Consider the following 20,569-nt stretch of genomic DNA (forward strand, 5'->3'; position numbering starts at 1 on the left):
AACTCATAACTTATATGGGAAACGTGATTTCTGGCCACCTGTATCCTAAAAGTGGAACTTCAACATTGCACTCTCCCAAGAAGAAAATAACCCAATGAACACAGACAACCAGCACATACATCACTGAAGAAACCATGAAGGTGTTAAAGAGTAAGTATATCCCACAGCCTTTCACCAAGAAAAATAATATTTATCTACATCCCTAAGTATCATATTTTACACAGTGCATATTTAGGCCACTAATTCCCAATTTTTATGTATATTCACATCACCTGGGAAATTGCCCAGTTAATCAGATGATTCTAACCCACCCAGACTGTGAGAAGCTTAACTGTAGACCATACACTGTGATGATCTCACTATCACCTTTGAACAATCTATTCTAAGGGAAAATGCTCAGAGAAAAGCTCCTCCAATACCAGGAATAATTCCACTAAATTCAGGCTTCCCTAGGCCACAAAACACAGCAAATGTCATGCAGTAGCTAACCCAGCCACCTTATATCCTTTTTTCTTTAGATTATCTGAGGTGAGCAGGCGCACTGGAGACATCTTTCCTCCAGGAAGTTCTTACCAAGTTCTTTTAATGTGCTGTTGAGTTTGGTTTGCTAATATTTTATTAGGGAATATCTCTGATGTAACTTGTCCCAACACAGGAGAGCTTTTTCCAAACACTATAAAATATGGCTTCTTATCATTATTATACTTGTGGTTTTTCAGTCCAAGCCCTGAAAACTTTTATGAGCTAGCAAGAAAGCATTCAGGAAAGAAAACTGACATATCTATGTCCCTGTATCATTTCCACTCTGTACCCTCTGTAAACTGAATTTGATAGAAAAGTGAAGAAGTACAGATGTCCTGAGGCATCCATTGTTGGCAGTGAATTAGTTTGTCCTCCATTCCTCCGGACTGGAACTAATTATATACCCTCCTTGGGATAATTAAAACAATGTTGACTCGAATAGTTTTTTAGATCTTATTCTCTCATGGAACTCCATTCTCAAAATGTGTTCCAAGTTCACATAGCCACAGACAATTTGGAAAACTTGTCTTCATTGTCAATTCATTTTTGGTATATTGAATGTAGGTTTTATAAATTTTCAGCAATGTAAGAATAAGATGTAAGTGTATCTTCTGAAGATTTTGTTATTGTCATCTATATTTCTGCTGATTTTTGTCTGGTTTACCAATTTTTGAGAACATGTGCAAAATCGAAATTTTAATAATTTATTTACCACAATTCTTTTTTTCTTTGAATAATTTTTATAATAATGTATATTTTAAGTGAATGTTTTCTCACAATTAATACTTCTTGCTTTATGACTCTCAGTTTATAATAGACCTCTGTGACATATTGACATGATTTCCATTTCTAAATTAGTAATATGATATCTCTCAACATTTAAAAAAAGTCTGTATACTATATGGCTATAGTTTTCAAAATTATTTTTGTAAAGTTTTGCTTAAATAGGCAATGGATTTATTTTTCCATTCTGACATATTTTAGTCTTTAAATTATTATAATTATTATAAAGTGTTAAATTATAACTAAAAAAGCCTTGTACTTTTTTGTCATATTTGGCATTATTTATTCTTCTTCACTTCATATATAACATAATATATATGATTTATTTTTCTTATATTCATAACATAGATCAGCTTTTCTTATTCTACATTAAAGTCTTTATATTTTATTTTGTGTGTTCACTTAATATGTCCCATGTTTATATTTATTTACCCTGATAATGTTGGACTTCCATACTTTTGAAATATAATATGCATACAGAAAACAGCTCAAAATGTACATGGCCAGTTTAAAAACTATTTCTAAAGTTATATCTATCTTACTCTTGCCCAGGTGAAGAAGTGGAACATTCATAGCACCCCAGGAGGCTATGTGCATTCTTCCAATGCAATTATCCAAACCACAGAATTTAAGCAATTTTCTGATAGTCCAGGTAAGCATATCCTTGTTTTTCTTGATAGTTTTAATACCTATGTGATGGACATGTATTTATCTAGCATAGTTTTGTCTTCTTGGAAATCTTGTACAAATGGAGCCGTATAATAAGGATTATTATGTGCCTTACTTTATTTGCCCAATATAATGTTTGTGATTTTGCATCTTTCACGTGTTTATCAAGTTATCCATTTTCAGCTTTGTATAGTATTGTATGGTATGAATGTATGGATGAAATGTATTTCTACATTCTTCTTTTGAAGGTTTTAGTTTATTTTTCACGTTTTTTGGCAGTTACAAGGATTTCTACCATAGAGACACCTGCCACGTTTTCTGGTTTATATGCACTTACAGGCCTGTGCTGTGGTGAGAACTACATTACCCAGAATACTGTGCCCCGAAAGTCCTGCCGCCTTGGGCCAATGAAGGCCCAGAAAAGGAGCGTTTCCGCGAGTGCGCGCTACGCTGGGGCGGGGCTTCCGGTGTCTTCCTTGTGGTGGTCATTTTGGTAGTTGATTGCGTCCGCTGGACTGGACGTTCCAGGTCGCTGGCTCGGGCCCAGGTAACTGGAGCTAGAAAGGGCGAGAGGAGGCGTTGCCCCCACTGCAGAGGAGCGGGTCGGAGGTTCGGTCGGAGCGTCACCTGGGCGATCTGCCCCGGACGTCCCTCCCCGATCTCCGACCTCGTGCCGCGCGTCTCCCGGTCGCGATCCGCCCGCGGGCTGCTATGGCGGCGGCGGAGTTGATGAAGCCGCCACAGGTTAGTCTTGCGTTCCCCGGGCCTTCCCGCAGATCCTAAAGCCCCGAATGAGGATCGCCTGCTCAGGTCGCTGCACGTCAGGCGCCTGTCTCCGGAACGGTGAGGCGCTCGTGGGTGGGGTTCCCGGCCCGACTGCCAATGAGCTGCAGGGGCGGAAGTTGCAGACAATGGGCCTGCACGTGCGAAGCCTAGAAGGTGCTCCTGAGCCGGGACCATCCGGGAAACCTGGGCTTCTACTCGTGTCCGCAGAGAATGTGAGAATCACGCCTGCCATGATAGCCTGAGCAGCAGGACCTTCGGTCTGAGTTTTTCGGGAGCCGTGGAGGGTTATGAACAAAAGGGGAACATGATCTGAGTGAGAGTTTTTGAAATATTTCAAAGGCTGCCCAGGGAGAACAGACTAGGAGAGAGGATGATGAGGGAGGACGCAAGGAGACCGGTGAGGAGGCTACTGCAATAGAATCCAAGAGAATTATGGTGGATTCTGGACCAGACCGTGGCGGGCGGGACGTTAATAATAATAATAATAATAATAATAATAATAATAGAATAATAGTAAAAATAGTCTTGATAGATCTTAAAGGTAAAGCCAGCAGGAATTTTTGCTGTATCATTTGTGCCTTTGAGCAAAAGTATGAATGAAGTATGATCCCAAGTTCTTTTACCTGAACATCTGGAAGAGTTGAGAAGGGAATCTGGTGAGGGAGCAGATTTCAGGGAGTGATTAGGAGTTGAAATTTGGTCACTGTCACAAAAATGTCCCACAGTGCAGCTGTTACATGGGCACTGGAATCAAGTAGGGAATTCAGGGGAGGGGACTAGCTCAGTGATGTACGAATGGTGACAGACTGGGGCCTAGACTCAAGCCAAGCCTGGGCCTCAAATTTAGAGGGGTTTAAGGTTTTATTTTGAGATGAGCCCTCAGATGAAGGAAGGGAGGACTGAGGTGGGAGGGTGGTGGGCCTTACTAGGCCACCTGCAAATGGGAGGGGCCTGGGGATTCCAGGGATTCTTTCTGTGTAAGGAATAAGGACCTCTGCATAGGATGGATCTGAGGATGGAAGGCTCTGTCGATTCACCATTCTGAAGACTCAGTAGACTGTTCACTCCCTGTGAAGCCAGGAAAAGGTCAGCCAGACTTGTGGAGCAGCCCAGGCCCAAAAAGGGCACAGGTGCTTCTGCTCTCCCAGGAAAATACAAGTTTAAACTGTATAAATTTAACAAATAAATTTGTTATCAATTAGTAATTGGTTGAAATGACAGTATGCCTCTGTGCTCTAATAAAAATATATATATTTGGTTTTTGTCATGCATTCCTGGCAAAGAATTCCTAAAACCTTTGTAATTTTCTCAGGGAAAAGTGTCTTTTGTTATTCATAATAAGACCCTTTTGATAATATACTCATGTACCACGCAACAACATCAACTGCATATACTATGGTGGTCCCATGACATTATAATACCATATTTTTATTCTACCTTTTCTATGTTTAGATACACAGATATTTAATGTTATGTTTAAATTGCCTACAGTATTTAGTACAGTAACATGCTGTAAATGTTTGTAGCCTAGAAGCAATGAGCATATAGCCTAGGTGTATAGTATGTTGTCCTATCTAGGTTTGTGTAAATACACACTATGATTTTGGCACAATGATGAAATTGCCTAATGATGTATCTCTCAGAACATGTCCCCCACTTATCCTCAGGGAGATATGTTCCAAGACCTCCGGTGGATGCCTGGAACTAGGTAGTACAGAACACTATATATACTGTTTTTTCCTATACATACATACTTATGATAAAGTTTACTTTATAAATTAGGCACAGTAACATATTAAGAACAATAACAATAACATAGAACAATTATAACAATATACTGTAATAAAAATTATGTGAATGTGGTATCTCTTTTCCTCTGAGAATATCTTACTGTATTATACTCTTCTTATGATGAAGAAGAAATGGAGCTGGATGGCACAAGATTTCCTCACACCGCTTAAAATGCTGCACAGTTTAAAACGTATGAATTATTTATTTCTGGTATTCTTCATTTAATGTTTCTCAACCAAGGTTGTGTGGGGGTGAGGGGAAACTTCCCCTCCCCACCCACCCGAAAATTTGCTGAAAGATCAACTCACAATTAAGGCAGATTAACGAGAGGAAGAGGTTTATTTACCATCCTTACAGGGAGATTCACAAATGATTACCCAATATTCCAGTGGGATCCAGACATTTTTAAACCACCCTTTTAGAGGGGAGGGGGAGATGAGAAATATAGGTAATTCTGTTTAGGGACAATAAATGGTTGCTAGGGAGAATGAATGCATGGGAGAAACAGATTGACTTGTAAATGATTCTTTTTGCAAATGATATTAACCTGAGAGACAGGTATTATATTTAAAATCATTTGGGCCAGGTCTGGTTATGTTCTTAATCATTTTTTCCTTCAATATATTGAGATAGCGGGGAGGGGAAGGAAAGTCAATTGTTCTGTTTGATGGGTCCGTCCAGTTTATGCAGATAAAGGGGAATTCCCTTCCAATGCCTGTTGATCTTGAAGGGCCTTTAATTCAAAGTATCCTTTATACCAAGGAGATACATTTTGGGGTGAAATTTCCTGAGCATCTTCAGTAGACGACTGTACCTGCATTTTATGAGAGGGCTTAGGGTGAGAAGAATTAGAATGGGGTCTCTAGATAGGCTCAAAGTGGAGCTGGTCACCAAACAGACCAAGTGATTATAGAATTTGAACTTTCAGCCTCCAGGGAAAAGAAAGGAACTACAGATTAGGGTTAGATAAAATCTTGAACAGTGAGATTCAGGCATTTGCAAGTTGTGAACACTTCCAAATGCTGGAAGGGTGATCTATCCACAGAGGGTGTGGAAGCACCTTGCCACACCCATCTCTTAACATTTGGCAGTTCTTGAGTTGTATCCTTTATAATAAACCAGTAAATGTAAAGTATTTTTCTGAGTTCTGTGAGTGGTTCTAGTGAATTATGGAACCTAAGGTCATGGCAACTCCAAAATTTGTAGCCAAGTTGGACAGAATTACAGTTGACTGCATGTTGGCATCTGAAGTAAGGGCAGTTTTGTATGACTCAGCCTTTAAACCTGTTGGTTCAGATGGTGACTCCAGGTAGTTAGTACCAGAATAGAATTGAATTGTGGGACACTCAGTTGTCAGAGAATCAGAGAAGTGGTGTTGGAAAAGACACTACATATTTTGGTGTCAGAAAGAATCACAGAAACCTCTAATTAATGAAATACCGTATTCATATAAAGCCTTAAATGACAGGTAAGAGATACCCAAATTTGCAAAACATTTATAGAAATTTTAATCCTGTGGTCAATAACAGCTAAGTCTTAGTATTGGACATGCACTAATGAGTTTGATGCCTACAATAGCACTGTGAGGTGGTTACCATAAGTGTTTCCACTTTACAGATGAAGATAGTCTCAGGTTAGGTCTCTGTCCACTGTGACACAGTGGTGAGGGGTAGTGTAGATGTGAGGCTGTGTGTCAGCCAGAGGTCACCCTTTTCTGGGACAAAACGGGAATGACTCAGCCTTTGTATACACCACCATGATCACCTTGTTCTCATAGCCTACCTCTTCCCACAGATTACCATGGCAACAGAAGGGCTTGTGGAGCCATCACAGGTAAGTGGAAGAAGTCCCAGGTTCTCACCAACCCTGATCCCTACACCCTGGCACACAGATACAAGTGATAACTGGCGTTCTGGGACTCTTTGTCCTTAGTCCTGGGGCCCTGGAGTCACCTCAGGCCCAGAATCCTTAATCATGGTCAGAAGTTATATGGAGATGCTTCCATTTCTGCATCCAATAGGATGAAATGATGAAAGATTCCCTGGGCATGGGAACCAGCATGTCCAAATACTTGGAGGTAAGAATAACATGGGCATGTTTAGAAAACTGCAAGTCTCCATTGTGTCTGCTGAGAACAGAGAAGAAAGTACAGGAGTCCGTCCTGAGGGGCACTTTGAGGAGCAAAGGCCTCTACTGAGGGTGTTGGGAGGGATGGAGGGTTTGGAGCAGAGGAGGGAAGTGATACGACTAAGGTCTAAACAAGCTCCTCTGTTGGCAAAGTGGGTAACGGATAGCAGGGCGACCATGGAGACTACTCTGACATTCCAGGTGAGTGTTGATGGAAGCTGGATCAGAGCAGCAGCTGTGAAGTTGGGAGAGGAGGTTAATTTCTCAATCTGTTTAGTAAATAGGGACAATTTTCTGTTGGGCATGGAGAGAGAGAGAAGTCGGGGATGACCTCAAGATGTTTGGCCTTAGCAGATGAAAGTTCAAAAGTGACATCTATTGAGGTGGAAAATGAATGGTTAGTTCAGAAGTATTTAACAGAAGTACTGTAGGAGTGAGGTTTCTCTTTTTACTTTTAATTTTTTATTAGACTATTTCTTAAAAAACAGTTTTAGGTTAACAGTAAAATTGAGAGGAAAATACAGAGATTTCTCAGATGCCCCTGCCCCGACACATGCATACTCTTCCTTATTATTAACGTCGCCACCAGAGTGCAGTGCATTTATTATAATCGATGAACTTTGTTTTGTCCTGCCAAACCTGTGGCTGAAGTCACCCCAAAAATGGCATAGGGGAGGTGCCACAAGGGATTACCCTAAACCTCCAGAGTGGTCAAGGTACTCTGTGATTTTCGGTCAGGATGCAGAAAGAAAGTGGGGGGATCTGAAGGACCCTACATACCCACATTGGCACATTGTAATCATCCAAAGTCCATAGTTTACCTTAAGGTTCACTCTTGGTGGTGTGTATTATATGGGTTGGGCAAATGTATAATGACATGCATCCATCATTACAGTATCCCACAGAGTATTTCTGTTGCCCTGAAAATCCTTTGCACTCCACCTGTTTATCCTTCCTACCTCCTACCCCCAACCCCTGGCAACTTTTTACTGTCTCCATGGTTTTGCCTTTTCCAGGATGTCATATGTTAATAGTTGGAATCATACAATATTCAGCCTTTTCAGATTGGCTTCTTTCACTTAGTAGTATACATTTAAGGTTCCTTCATGTCTTTTTTATGGCTTGACAGCTCATTTCTTTTTAGCACTAAATAATGTTTCACTGTCTGGATGTACCAGTCATGTATCCATTTACCTACTAAAGGACATCATGGTTGCTTCCAAGTTTTTGCAGTGTGAACATAACTGCTGTAAACATCCATGTCCAGGTTTTTGTGTGGACATAAATTTTTAACTCCTTTTTGGTAAATACCAAAAAGCACCATTGCTGGATCTTATGGTAAGGGTGTGCTTAGTTTTATGAGACACTAGCAAAGTGTCTTCCAAAGTGTCTATACCATTTGGCATTTACACCAGCAGTGAATGGGTGTGTAGAGGTATCTAGTTGTTTTAATTTATATTTCTCTGATGGCATATGATATAGAGCATCTTTTTTTGTATGCTTTTTTCCATCTGTATATTTTTAGTAAAGTTCATGTCTTTGGCCCATTTTTGAATCATGTTAGTTGTTTCCTTATTGTTGAGTTTTAAGAGTTCTTTGTAGCTTTGGATAGCAGTCCTCCAACAGATAGGTCTTTTACAGTTTTTTCCTCCTGGTGGCTTTTTTCCATTCTCTTAGTATCTTTCACAGAGCAGACGTTTTTAATTTTAGTGAAGTCCAACTTAATTATTTCTTTCATGGATCATGGTTTTGACGTTATATGTTAAAAGTCATCACCAAACCCAAGGTCATCTAAATTTTCTCCTGCGCTATCTTGTAGTTCTGTAGTTTTGCATTTGACATTTAGGTCTGTGATCCATTTTCAGTTAATTTATGTGAGGGATATAAGGTTTTCATTCTAGATTCGTGTTGTTGTTGTTTTGTTTTTGCATGTGGGTGTGTAGTCATTCCTGCACCATTTGTTGAAAAGGCTGTCTTTGATCCATTGTATTGCCTTTACTCCTTTGTCAAAGAAAAGTGGACCACATTTATGTGAGTCTCTTCACGTGCTCTCTATTCTGTTTCAGTGATCTGTTCATTCTTTTACCCATCCCTCCCTGCCTTTATTATTGTAGCTTTGTAGTAAGTCTTGAAGTTGGATGGTGTCAGTCTTACAACTTTATTGTTCTACTTTCAGTATTGTGTTGGCTATTCCAGGTCTTTTGCCTATCTGTATAAATTTTAAAATCAGTTTGTCCATATCCACAAAGTAACTTGCTGGGAGCCTGATCGGGATTGTATTGAATCCATAGATCAAATTGGAAGGAACTGACATTTTGACAATATTGAGTATTCCTTTCCAGGAACATAGAATATCCCTTCAGTTATTTAGCTTTTTTAAATTTTTTTTTAATTTCATCAGAGATTTATACTCTCCCTAAGAGAGATCGTGTACATATTTTGTTAGATTAATACCTACGTATTTCATTTTAGAAGTGCTAATGCAAATGGTACATTGTGTTTTAATTTCAAATTCCACTTGTTCATTGCTGATATACAGGAAAGTGGTTGACTTTTGTATATTAACTTTTTATCCTACAACCTTGCTGTTATAACTTACTAGTTCCAGGAGTTTTTGGTCAGGTCTTTCAGATTTTCTACATAGTCATGTCATTCATGAATAAAGACAGTTTTATTACTTCCATCCCAATCTGTATGCCTTTTATTTTCTTTGATTGTCTTATTGCATTAGCTAGGATTTCCATTGTGATGTTGAAAACCAGGGGCAAGAAGGGACATTTTTGCCTTGTACCTGATCTTAGTGGGATAACTTTGAGTTTCCCTCCATTAAGGATATTGTCTGTAGGTTTTTTGTATTTTTTTTTTTTTTTTTTTTTTTTGAGACACAGTCTCACTGTGTTGCCCGGGCTAGAGTGCTGTGGTGTCAGCCTAGCTCACAGCAACCTCAATCTCCTGGGCTCAAGCAATCCTTCTGCTTCAGCCTCCCGAGTAGCTGGGACTACAGGCATGCGCCACCATGCCCGGCTAATTTTTTTTTTCTATATATTTTTAGTTGTCCGATTAATTTCTTTCTATTTTTAGTAGAGATGGGGTCTCGCTCTTGCTCAGGCTGCTTTCGAACTCGTGAGCTCAAACAATCCACCCGCCTCGGCCTCCCAGAGTGCTAGGATTACAGGCGTGAGCCACCACACCTGACCTTGTCTGTAGGTTTTTTGTATTAATAGATAGTCTTATCAAGTTGAAGATGTTCCCCCCATTCCTAGTTTACTGAGGTTTTTGATCATTAATGAGTGTTGGATTTTGTCAAATGCTTTTTATGGATTAACTGATATGATCATGTGTTTTTCTTCTTTAGCCTGTTGATATAATGGATTACATTTATTGATCTTCAAATACCGAACTAGCCTTGCATACCTGGGATAAATCCAACTTGCTTGTGGTATATAATTTTTTTTGTACATTGTCAGATTTTATTTGCTAATATTTTGTTGAGGATTTTTTCATATATATTTATGAGAGAGAGTGGTCTATAGTTTTCCTTCATGTAATATCTTTTTCTGGTTTTGATATTAGGATAATGCTAGCCAGAGAGAATAAATTGGGAAGTATTTCCTCTGCTTCTATCCTCTGAATGAGACCATAGAGAATTGGTATAATTTCTGTTTTGTCTTGTGTAAATTTTGACAGTTGTGTCTTTGTTATCCTTGTAGTGTGCATGATCTGTAGTGATGTCTTCTCTTTCATTTCTGATATTAGTAATCTGTCCTCTCTCTTTTGTTCTTAGTTGGCTTGGCTAGACGGAGGTTTATCAATTTTGTTCTTTTCAAAGAACCAACTTTTAGTTTCATTGATTTCCAATTTTCAATCTCGTTGATTTGTGCTCTAATTTATTAATATTGATTGATTGACTAACAGGGTCTCATTCTGTCACCCAAGCTGGAGTGCTGTGGCATGATCATAGCTTACTGCACCCTTGAACTCCTGGGCTCAGGTGATCCCCCTGGTTCAACCTTCCAAGTAGCTGGGACTACAGGCACACACCATCATGCCTGGCTAATTTTTAAAATTTTTTGCTCTATAGGGTCTTGTATGTTGCCCAGGTTTTTCTCAAATTTCTGGACTCTAGTGATCTTTCTACCTCACCTTTCAGTTTTTTCAAGTTTAGATTGATTTTAGATCATTTCTCCTTTCTAATACAGTAGTAACCCCCTCATCCATGAGAGATACATTGTAAAAAACTGCAGGTAGTACCAAACCCTGCATAAACACTTATCAGGCACTGTGGCCAAAACTTCCACAGATAAAGGTGCAACAGCAAACTTAACGAAAATTTCTTTTTCCTTCTTCACAATTTCACAGATAAAAGATTCGTTTCTTTCCATAGATCTTAGCCAACTCAACATATGATTTTTTTCTTTCCTTGTTAAATTGAGTACTTTCACCTTTTTACTTAAAGGAAGCACTTTACAGCTTCTCTTTGGCATGTCTGAATTGTCAGGATCACTGCTCTTGTGCTTTGGGGCTATTATTAAGTAAAATAGGAATTACTTGAACACAAGCACTGGAGTATTGAGACAGTCGATCTGATAACCAAGATGGTTACTAAGTGACTGACAGACAGGTAGTATATACTGTGTAGATATGCTGGACAAAGGGATGGTTCACATCTTGTGCGGAACACCGTGAGATTTTATCACACTACTCAGAACAGCACATAATTTAAAACTTAGGAATTGTTTATTTCTGGAATTTCCCATTTAATATTTTCAGACCACAGTTGACCACAGGTAACTAAAACTGGAAAGCAAAACTGCACAAAAGGGGGGAGGGCTATTGTGTATGTATTCCATGCTATGTATTTCCCTCTAAGTGCTGCTTTCACTGCATCCCACAAATTTTAATAAGTTGTGTTTTTATTTTCATTTAGCTCAAAATATTTTGAAATTTCTCTCAAATATTTCTTTGATCCTTATTTAGAAGTGTTGTTTAATCTCTAGCTATTTTGGGATCTTCCAGGTATATTTCTGTTATTGCTTTCTAGTTAATTCTATCATAATCTGAAAGGAGACATTGTACAATTTCTATTCTGTTAAATTTATTAAGATGTGTTTTATAGTGCCCTTTGTGGGTTCTTTAGGGATTAGTCCAACACTGCCATAGAAATTACACTCTGGGAGGCATATGCAATTAAAGGGTTTGTTACCACTCATAGATCTTAGAAGAAGGAGGCGAGGCACGGCACGACGCCATGCAGAGGCCATATGAGAGGAGCTCCCAGGAAATGAGAGAGCGAGGACCCATGGGCAAATGCCTTTATTGGGGGTCAGGATGGAGTGCACAAGCCAAAGGAGGGAATGTTCTAGTGTGCTTGAATTTCATTAGGTCACAGGGGAGAGCAAGAAGGGGAGGTTTTGACGGGAACCTGTGCTATCACACTGGTACACCTGGTCACCTGGGTTGGGTGCTTACAGTATATTGGTGGGGCTTTTGAGATATCAGGAAAATAGGAAGCTTTAAACATTTACAAAACAGGCCCAGAATGTGGTCTATCTTGGTGAATGTTCTATGTGAGCTTGAGAAGAACGTGTACTCTGCTGTTATTGAACAGAGCGGTCTCAAGATGTCAATTTTATCTAGTTGATTGATGATGTTGTTGAATTCAGCTATGTACTTAATTGATTTTCTGACTGCTGGATCTGTGAATAACAGAAGAATGTTGAATTCTCCAACTATGATAGCGGATTCGTCTATTTCTCCTTAAAGTTCTATCAGTTTTTGCTTCACATAGTTTGATGCTCTGTTGTTAGGCACATATGTGTTAAGGATTGTTATGTCTTTTTGGAAACTTGACCTCTTTATCATTATGTGATGCCTTTTTTTTTTTATTTCTGATAACTTTCCTTGCTTTGAAGTCTGCTCTGTCTGAAATTACATAGCTATTCCTGCTTTCTTTTGATTACCATGTCACCATGGTATGTTTTTATTCATCCATTTACTTCTAATCTATATGTATCTTTATATTTAAAGTATTTTTTGTGGGTTTTTTTTCTCATAGGCAACATACAGTTGGGTCTTGTTTATTGATTCACTCTGACCGTCTCTGTCTTTGTATTGGTACATTTTAGACTATTGATGTTCAAGTGATTGTTGATAAATTGGATTAGCATCTACTGTATTTGTTGCTCTTACTCTTTGTTCCTATTTTTGTCTTCCATTCTTTTTCTCCCTTTGGTGATTTTAATCGAGAATTTTATGTATTCCCACTTTCTCTCCTTCCTTGGCTTATCAGTTATACTTTTTTTAATAGTTGCCCTGTAGTTTGCAATATACTTTTACAACTAATCAAATTGTTTTTTGCCTTTTGGTATGCTTTGTTATGTTTTCTTGATAGCTGGACATGATGTACCTGGTAAAAGGAACTGCTGTAAATAGGGCTGCGGGCAGGCCTTATTTAGAAGAACAGAGTGCTATGGCATATTTTTAAATGGTTCATTTTCCCCTCCCTCTGCTAGAAGCACAAGGGAATATTTTCTGATATTTACCATGAGAACCTGGTCTATTTCCTGCAGGAAAATATCACAAGATTGTGGTGGCCCCCTCTGCCATTGAGTCCCCCTGGAGTTTTTCGTTCTCAGAATTGTCCACACTGAGCCTCCAGCAATTTATGAATTATAGTTTAGGTTTTCCTAACCTGGCACTGGTTCCCATGGTGGTTTCCTTTCATGAATCTCTGTTTCTGTAAGCCTTGACTCCTTGTATTCACTTGTCTTTTTCCAATCTTGGGGGTAGCAATTCATCCTGTGTCCTTATCTGTCTCAGGGATCCTAGAAGAGTTGTTCATTTTTCAGTCTGTTCAACTGTTTACTTGCTGTCATGAGGGAGTGGCAACTTCCAAACTCCTTACATGCAGAATAAAAAACCAGAAGTCCAGGAGTTAGTTTTTATGACATGGAGTCTCATGTTGGGACCTCTGAGTGGAGGTGTCAAGTGCACAGCAAGAGACAGACATTGGGAGTTCAGGGAAGAGATTCAGGTGAAAACTACCCACCAGTTGGTGCCTGACACACAGACCATGGCAGATTTAAGAGGGGGACTCTTCAGGCCATGGTGGCAATGCCATCAGCAGGGAAAGATGAGGAGGGTATTCTCCAATGACTTGGTCTCTTGCATGGTCACCTGGAGAGAGGTGGGGGTCATCACTAAGACAGATGAGGGAGAGCAGTGACCCTGGTGTGCAGGGGTGGCATTGGTAGGGGAGGGGGTGTGTCCAGCTGGTGGCACAGGCTTTAAATGGGGAAGAGTTAAGAGATTCATTCAGAAGCAAAGCAGTAATGGAGGTCAAATGACACTGAGGGTAGGGCTGGTGCTTTATCTCCTCTCTGCTGGCTCAGACTTTTGTGATAACTCTTGGTGGGGCCTGGGGAGTTTCAGACAGGATGACAGATTAGGAGCTAATGAGATCAACTGGGAAAGTCATTTATCCTGCGGTGGGAGCAGCCAGGGACAGGGTTTTGATTGCATATAGGTGGGGAGAGGAAAGATGTGCGTGGTGTGGGTACAGCATGGGTGGCACTGAAGAAGGATTAGGCTCCCTTAGTTTCACACAAGGTCTGGGTGGCAGAAATTAGAACAAGGGGCCAGGCCACATGGGGAGTTCTTCATAACAGTGCTGGGACTGCCTCTGGCTTGGGTACAACAGAGGTGTGGTGTAGTGCTGGGTCCTGGTTGTACCCGGCAAGTACTGCCTGAGTCCCTTAAGCAGAGTGGCATGTGTGGAAGCCTGCAGCATAGATTCAGGGAGTAGCAGTGGTGCTAAGGGTATGAGAGTCATGGTCTGGAGATGGCAGGGGGCTGTAGTCCCAAGTGATGTGCAAGTGGGGAGGGAGTGTGAGTGGCGAGGGTAAGTGGATGTACTCAGGGTCCTTGTGCTCAAGAGTTGAAGCCAGGAGGGTGAGCACAAGTTCGTGTGTATGTGGCGTGATCTGGGTCTCCAGGGAAACTGGTTAACAGGAACCTGGGTGAGATTCTACATGCCAGGCCCAGAGCTCACTTAGCACTATCTCCCTCCCCATGTGGCAATGGTGGCTGGAGACAGTGATAAGTGGGACATGAGGAGATGTCAGGTAGCAGTAGCATGAGGAACTGGTATCTCCTCTGAATTGGGGAGCTGGGGAGGAAGAAGATTCACTGAGGGTCCTGGAGATCGAGTCTGCTCATGAACTCACCTGCCCCTATCATGACAGGGCCATGTGACCTTTGAGGATATTGTGGTGTACTTCTCCCAGGAGGAGTGGCAGCTCCTTGATGAAGCTCAGAGGTGCCTATATCACGACGTAATGCTGGAGAACTTTGCACTTTTGGCCTCAGTGGGTAAGATTCCTCAAAACCACACCATCGACCTATGCTGGCCTCTGCTTTTCCCCTTTTTCCAGGAGTCACCCTGTCTTTCCCACAGTTGAACCACAGACCTGCGCCCTGCTCCCTTCCTTGGTTTCCCGACTTACATGCTGTGTTTACCAGGCCTTGCCTTTTTGCAGCCTCAACATCTACTGTCCCAAAGCCTTTTATTTTTAGTTAAGGGTTTGGGTTCAGAGGTTTGCAGCCTGCCTGATCAACACCACTTGGCTTTGTCTTTCCTTGCTAAGGTGACTGTTCAGATCTGTGGCAGACCTGTGTCACAGGTTCTCTCTCTGCCTTTAGTAGAAATTTCTTGGGACCTGCCTGTCTCAGGAATCAACAGGCACTTACATGGGAACAGTAGGCCATGACAGCAAGACACTTCTTCAAGGTTCTTTTTGTAATAAATTTTTCTCCAGGAGTCTGTTATGGGTTGGGCCACGCAGGGCCAGTATTCTTTCTTTACTCAGCTACTTGCTTTCCCTTTAGGACTGCTACTTTTCAGGTCCCAGATAGTCTCCCTTCCTGAGCGGGGGGCAGGAGAGAGCCCTGTGTCCCTGACAGGGTGGAAAAGTCTCCAGCCATAGCAAGAGGGGTTCACGGTCCAGGGCCTTGTGAGGTGGAACAGTGGGAGGGCGGGGTCTCAGGACTAAGAGCAAATCATACCAGGCAAATGTCCTGTGCTCACCACTATCTTGGTGCCAAGGCTCATGCCATACCTCATTTCTGTCTTTCCTCTGCTTACTGGACATTTTGCCCACTTGTCATTTTTACTGTGACTTCTGCCTCCTGGCTGTTCCCTAACTCTCTGTCCCCCACATCTCTCCAGTTCCTCTCCTTCTGCACTATTCTCCAACATTAGCCCACACTTAATGTATCATGAGATGTGCATGTACAGATGCTTCCCAGCTTGTGGAGAACTTTTAACTTAGTAACTTTTAGAGGCCCAGTACTCGAAGTATTTTCATCTTCGGCCAGGCCCCCAGCCCCCTTGTCCTGAAAACAAATCCATGGACTCATCCCTGCCTGTGTCATACAGATATTTGTAATGGGACTTTTCCCTTACAACACAGTCTACGTACACTTCACTCACATTTTTGTGCTTTCAGGTTGTTGGCATGGAGTAGAGGCTGAGGAGGCCCCCCCTGAGCAGACTGCTTCTACAGAAGAAGTGTCACAGGCCAGTTCTCCAAAGCCAGGTCCTTCCGTCTCAAATGCTCATCCCTGTGAGATATGTATCCTGGCCATGAAAGATACATTTTACCTGGCTGAGCACCAGGGAGCACTTCCTGGGCAGAAACTGTACACTTGTGTGGCATGTGGGAAACACTTTTCATTCAATTCGAACCTACACCAGAACCAGAACCAGAACCAGCACAGCGAAGATAAACATGTCAGAATGGAGGACAACAGGACCTTGCTTGTAAATACCTGCAAAATCCCTGTGTCAGGCAACATTTTTACATGCAAAGATGTCGAGAAGGATTTCCTAGTCACCCCGGGCCTTCTCCAGCACCACAATACCCACAGTGGAGAGTATCCACATAGAAGCAGGGAGACCTTTCACACTCAGCAAAGGCACTACAAGTGTAACAAATGTGAGCAAGTTTTCAAGGAGAAGGTTCATGTCATTGAGCATCAGAGAGTTCACACTGGAGAAAAAGCTTATAAACGCAGTGAATGTGGAAAATCCTTGAACTGTAAATACTCACTTGTTCGGCGTCGTAGAACCCATAATGGAGAAAAACCTTACGTGTGTAATGTGTGTGGGAAATCATTCCTCCATAAGCAAACACTTGTTGGGCACCAGCAGAGAATTCACACTGGAGAAAAGTCTTATGTGTGCATTGAATGTGGGAAATCCTTAAGTTCTAAATACTCACTTATTGAACACCAGAGAACCCATAATGGAGAAAAGCCTTATGTGTGCAGTATATGTGGGAAATCATTCCGCCACAAACAAACATTTGTTGGGCATCAGCAGAGAATCCACAGTGGAGAAAGGCCTTACGTGTGCATAGAATGTGGGAAATCTTTTATTCGATCCTCTGACCACATGCGACACCAGAGAATTCACACTGGAGAAAGGACTTACGTGTGCAGTGAATGTGGGAAATCCTTCATTTACAAACAGTCACTTCTTGATCACCAGAGAATCCACACTGGAGAAAGGCCTTATGAGTGCAACGAATGTGAGAAAGCCTTCATCCATAAAAGAAGACTTCTTGAGCACCAGAGGATCCACACTGGAGAAAAGCTTTATGTGTGTGTCAAATGTGGAAAATCATTTATTCGATCCTCTGACTACATGCGACACCAGAGAATTCACACTGGAGAAAGGGCTTATAAGTGCAGTGAATGTGGGAAAGCCTTCATCTCCAAACAAACACTTCTTAAGCACCACAAAATCCACACCAGGGAAAAGCCTTATGAATGTAATGAATGCAGGAAAGGCTTCTACCTCGAGCACAAGCTTTTTCAACACCAAAGAATCCACATTAAAGAACAACTTTATGAATGCAGTGAATGTGGGAAAGCCTTCAGCCACAAAAAAAGACTGCTTGAGCACCAGAAAGTTCACACTGGAGAAAAACCCTGTGAATGTAGTCAATGTGGAAAATGCTTTAAACACTATACCAGCCTCATTCAACACCAGAAAGTTCACACTGGAGAGAGGCCTTATAAATGCACTGCCTGTGAGAAGTCCTTCATCTACAAAAACAAACTTGTAGAGCATCAGAGAATCCACACTGGAGAAAAGCCATATGAGTGCAGCAAATGTGGGAAAACCTTCAACAAAAGGTATTCCCTCATCAGACACCAGAAAGTTCATACACGAGAAAGGCCCTAGCCGTTGATGGGATGTGTGATTACCTTGTTCACCAAAATACCAGAGAGCACATTTTTCAAGGCATCTATCAGACAAAAAGTGAACCTCATATATCTGAAGATCAACAGTTGGATGATTCACTGTGAGGTCCAAGTACTTAGGAAGCTTTCTGGACTTGTGCTTTCTTATCTGCCCGGCATTGCAGCATACACTGCAATGTGGCGTATCCCCACAGTGCCCGTCAGTCACTCAGATGTGCTGAAGGCATGCAGACCTATGTGTTCACCACATTCTGAAGGGAATTGTGAATAATATGAGCCTATTGGGGGGTCCTCTTCCAAACTGCTGGATTAAGGCATAGACAGGACCTATCTTTGGCCAAGAAGAGTTATTTGGGTTCTGGTAGCCTATGGAGGTTTACCTTCTTTGTGGATATCATTTTTTAATGTGAATGCCATGGTGGGGCTTTCCCTACCCCACCGAAGAGGAAAATGGCACATCTTACCATTTGCTGATGTTTGTGCTAAACACCTTATTGTTTAGACCACCTTTAACCTTGGAGGTTGTGTGCACTGTGTGGCTTGGGTTTAGAGCAGAATTATTATCTATCAGTATGAAGGGTGAACAGCTTTTGTGGGAACTACAACTTTATGTGCCCCCAAGGGCACAGGATGATGTCAGAGCATAGTTCTTAGTTCTGTTTATCTTAATTTTCATTGTTTTCCAAGGTCTCCTAAGAGAGACAGCAGAGCTACATTATGTGGCATGGTTGCCAGATTTATTTGTAGGTCCAGAGGTCTCCCTGAGAAGAGGCATTTCTGACACTCAAGTACTGGGATCTGCATGAATTTATCTTTGATCCCAGTGATGCCTCATATTTCCTAGCATTGGTCATGGAAAGCTGCTTCCCAGGTCCTTCAGCATAACTGTGTTCACTGAAGGACAGAATTTGGTAGGCAGGTCACTGGTTGTTAGACCTGCTAGGGCCAGACAAGAACAATAATTGGCCCAGAGACCTACGGTGTGATAAATAGTGAGAAAATTGCGGGCAAGAACAGTGAATATGTCCCATCTATAGGTGCATCCAAAAATATCCATGTTACTATGGCTTCATGGTTTGGGAGTATATAGCAATTCTCAGGACTGCAGGCCTTTGTTTTTCCTGTGGCCACTGTCATTGTCATCATGAGTAATCTAAGATTTTGTGAACTCACATAACTTTTCTGAACTGTTTTTGAGATGATTGCTACACAGGCAGGAAAGCAGTACTTGAGAGAACGTAGCCCTTGTAGTCCATATTTGTGGTTTTGTGACTTGGCCAAATCTGTTGTGTCAGATGGAAATTATCTTCATTACTTGCCACTTACTGCTGCCACTGAGAGGGCTGTCCTTCCTAACTTGTGAGATGAATCCTTAATTATAAGTAAATCTCGTGTTACCAAATAGTTTGGTTTTCCAAAAAGTGGGATAGATGCATATTTTTGTGTGGAACCATTTATTTTATAACGTTGAGGTGTACTTTTCATACAACAGAACTTTCTCTTCATATGGTTTGTCACCTTCAGTAATCTCAATAAAAGCTATATATTAGAAATATATGCATGTATGTTCTGTGTCTTTTCATTTACTTTATTTCATTTGGTTTTCCAAAGAAAACGTTTTTAATTTTAAAGTTGAATTCGTCTATTTGTTCTTGTACTGATTGTTCTTTTGGTGTTATTGAAAGGAATGTATGCCTAATTTAAAGATACAATATTTCATGTGTTTCCTTCTGAAACCTTTACAGTTTAGGTTTTCTATTTATGATCATATTCATTTAATTTCTGTAAGTTCTTTTTAAAGATATGAATGATACCCAGTTTCAGCAACATTAATTTAAAAGATCTTTCTTCACTGGGTTGCTTTTGTACCTGTATCAGTTATTTATGTATATGTTTCTTTCTGCACTTTCTATTCTGTTATATTTATGTATTTGTATTTATGCTGGTACTTTTATGTGTTGACAGATGTGTTTCTATAATAAGTCTTGAAATCAAGGTCGTGTACTACTTGACTGTCTATTAATATGTCATAGATACTTTGGCCATCTTTGGGCTTTTACATTTCCATATCAATTATAGATCCAGTTGTCAATTTCTATGATAAGAAAAAAACTACTGGGATTTTGATTGCGATGGCATTTAATCTATAGAGCAATTTAGGACATACTGAGTGTTCTAATCACTAAACATGAAATATCTATTCTCTTATTTAGGTCTTATTTAATTTTTGTCTGCAGTGTTACAGTTCTCTGTGGATACATCTTGCAAATCTTACAAATCTCCAAGTACTTTCTATATCTGATGCTATGGTAAACCTTAATTGTATTGGCTACATTTTCATATTTTTTATATTCTTGATGCTCTGGCATTATGGACTTTGATCCTGAAAAGATTGCCCCTCCCAGAGATACTTAATTCCTAGAAATAACAAACTACTCTTCTATGAGCATGACCTTTATATATAAACCAATCAGTCCATAGCCTGCATCCCAATCATCTCTATCAGACTCACACACCAAGCCAAAATTTCCCCTGCTCTAAATCAGCCCAGGGCTGAGGTGCTGAACATCTAGGGATCACCTATGTAACTCAGAGGTGCCTGAAATTATTCAAACTATCCAGT

The 20,569-nt window shown here is 40.8% G+C and overlaps 1 protein-coding gene across 1 annotated transcript; it reads left to right on the forward strand.

The window, feature by feature from the left end:
- The first annotated feature begins 6,345 nt into the window (after window positions 1-6,345).
- Window positions 6,346-19,445, forward strand: ZNF549 (zinc finger protein 549). The gene is made up of 3 exons (XM_012653583.1): window positions 6,346-6,384; window positions 14,922-15,048; window positions 16,185-19,445. Exons 1-3 carry the CDS (start codon window positions 6,352-6,354, stop codon window positions 17,924-17,926), a joined length of 1,902 nt encoding a protein of 633 aa, XP_012509037.1. The 5' UTR covers window positions 6,346-6,351; the 3' UTR covers window positions 17,927-19,445.
- The last annotated feature ends 1,124 nt before the right edge of the window (window positions 19,446-20,569 follow it).

This window comes from Propithecus coquereli, unplaced genomic scaffold (assembly GCF_000956105.1).
Source record: "Propithecus coquereli isolate 6110/MARCELLA unplaced genomic scaffold, Pcoq_1.0 Scaffold425, whole genome shotgun sequence".
Taxonomy (NCBI): domain Eukaryota; kingdom Metazoa; phylum Chordata; class Mammalia; order Primates; family Indriidae; genus Propithecus; species Propithecus coquereli.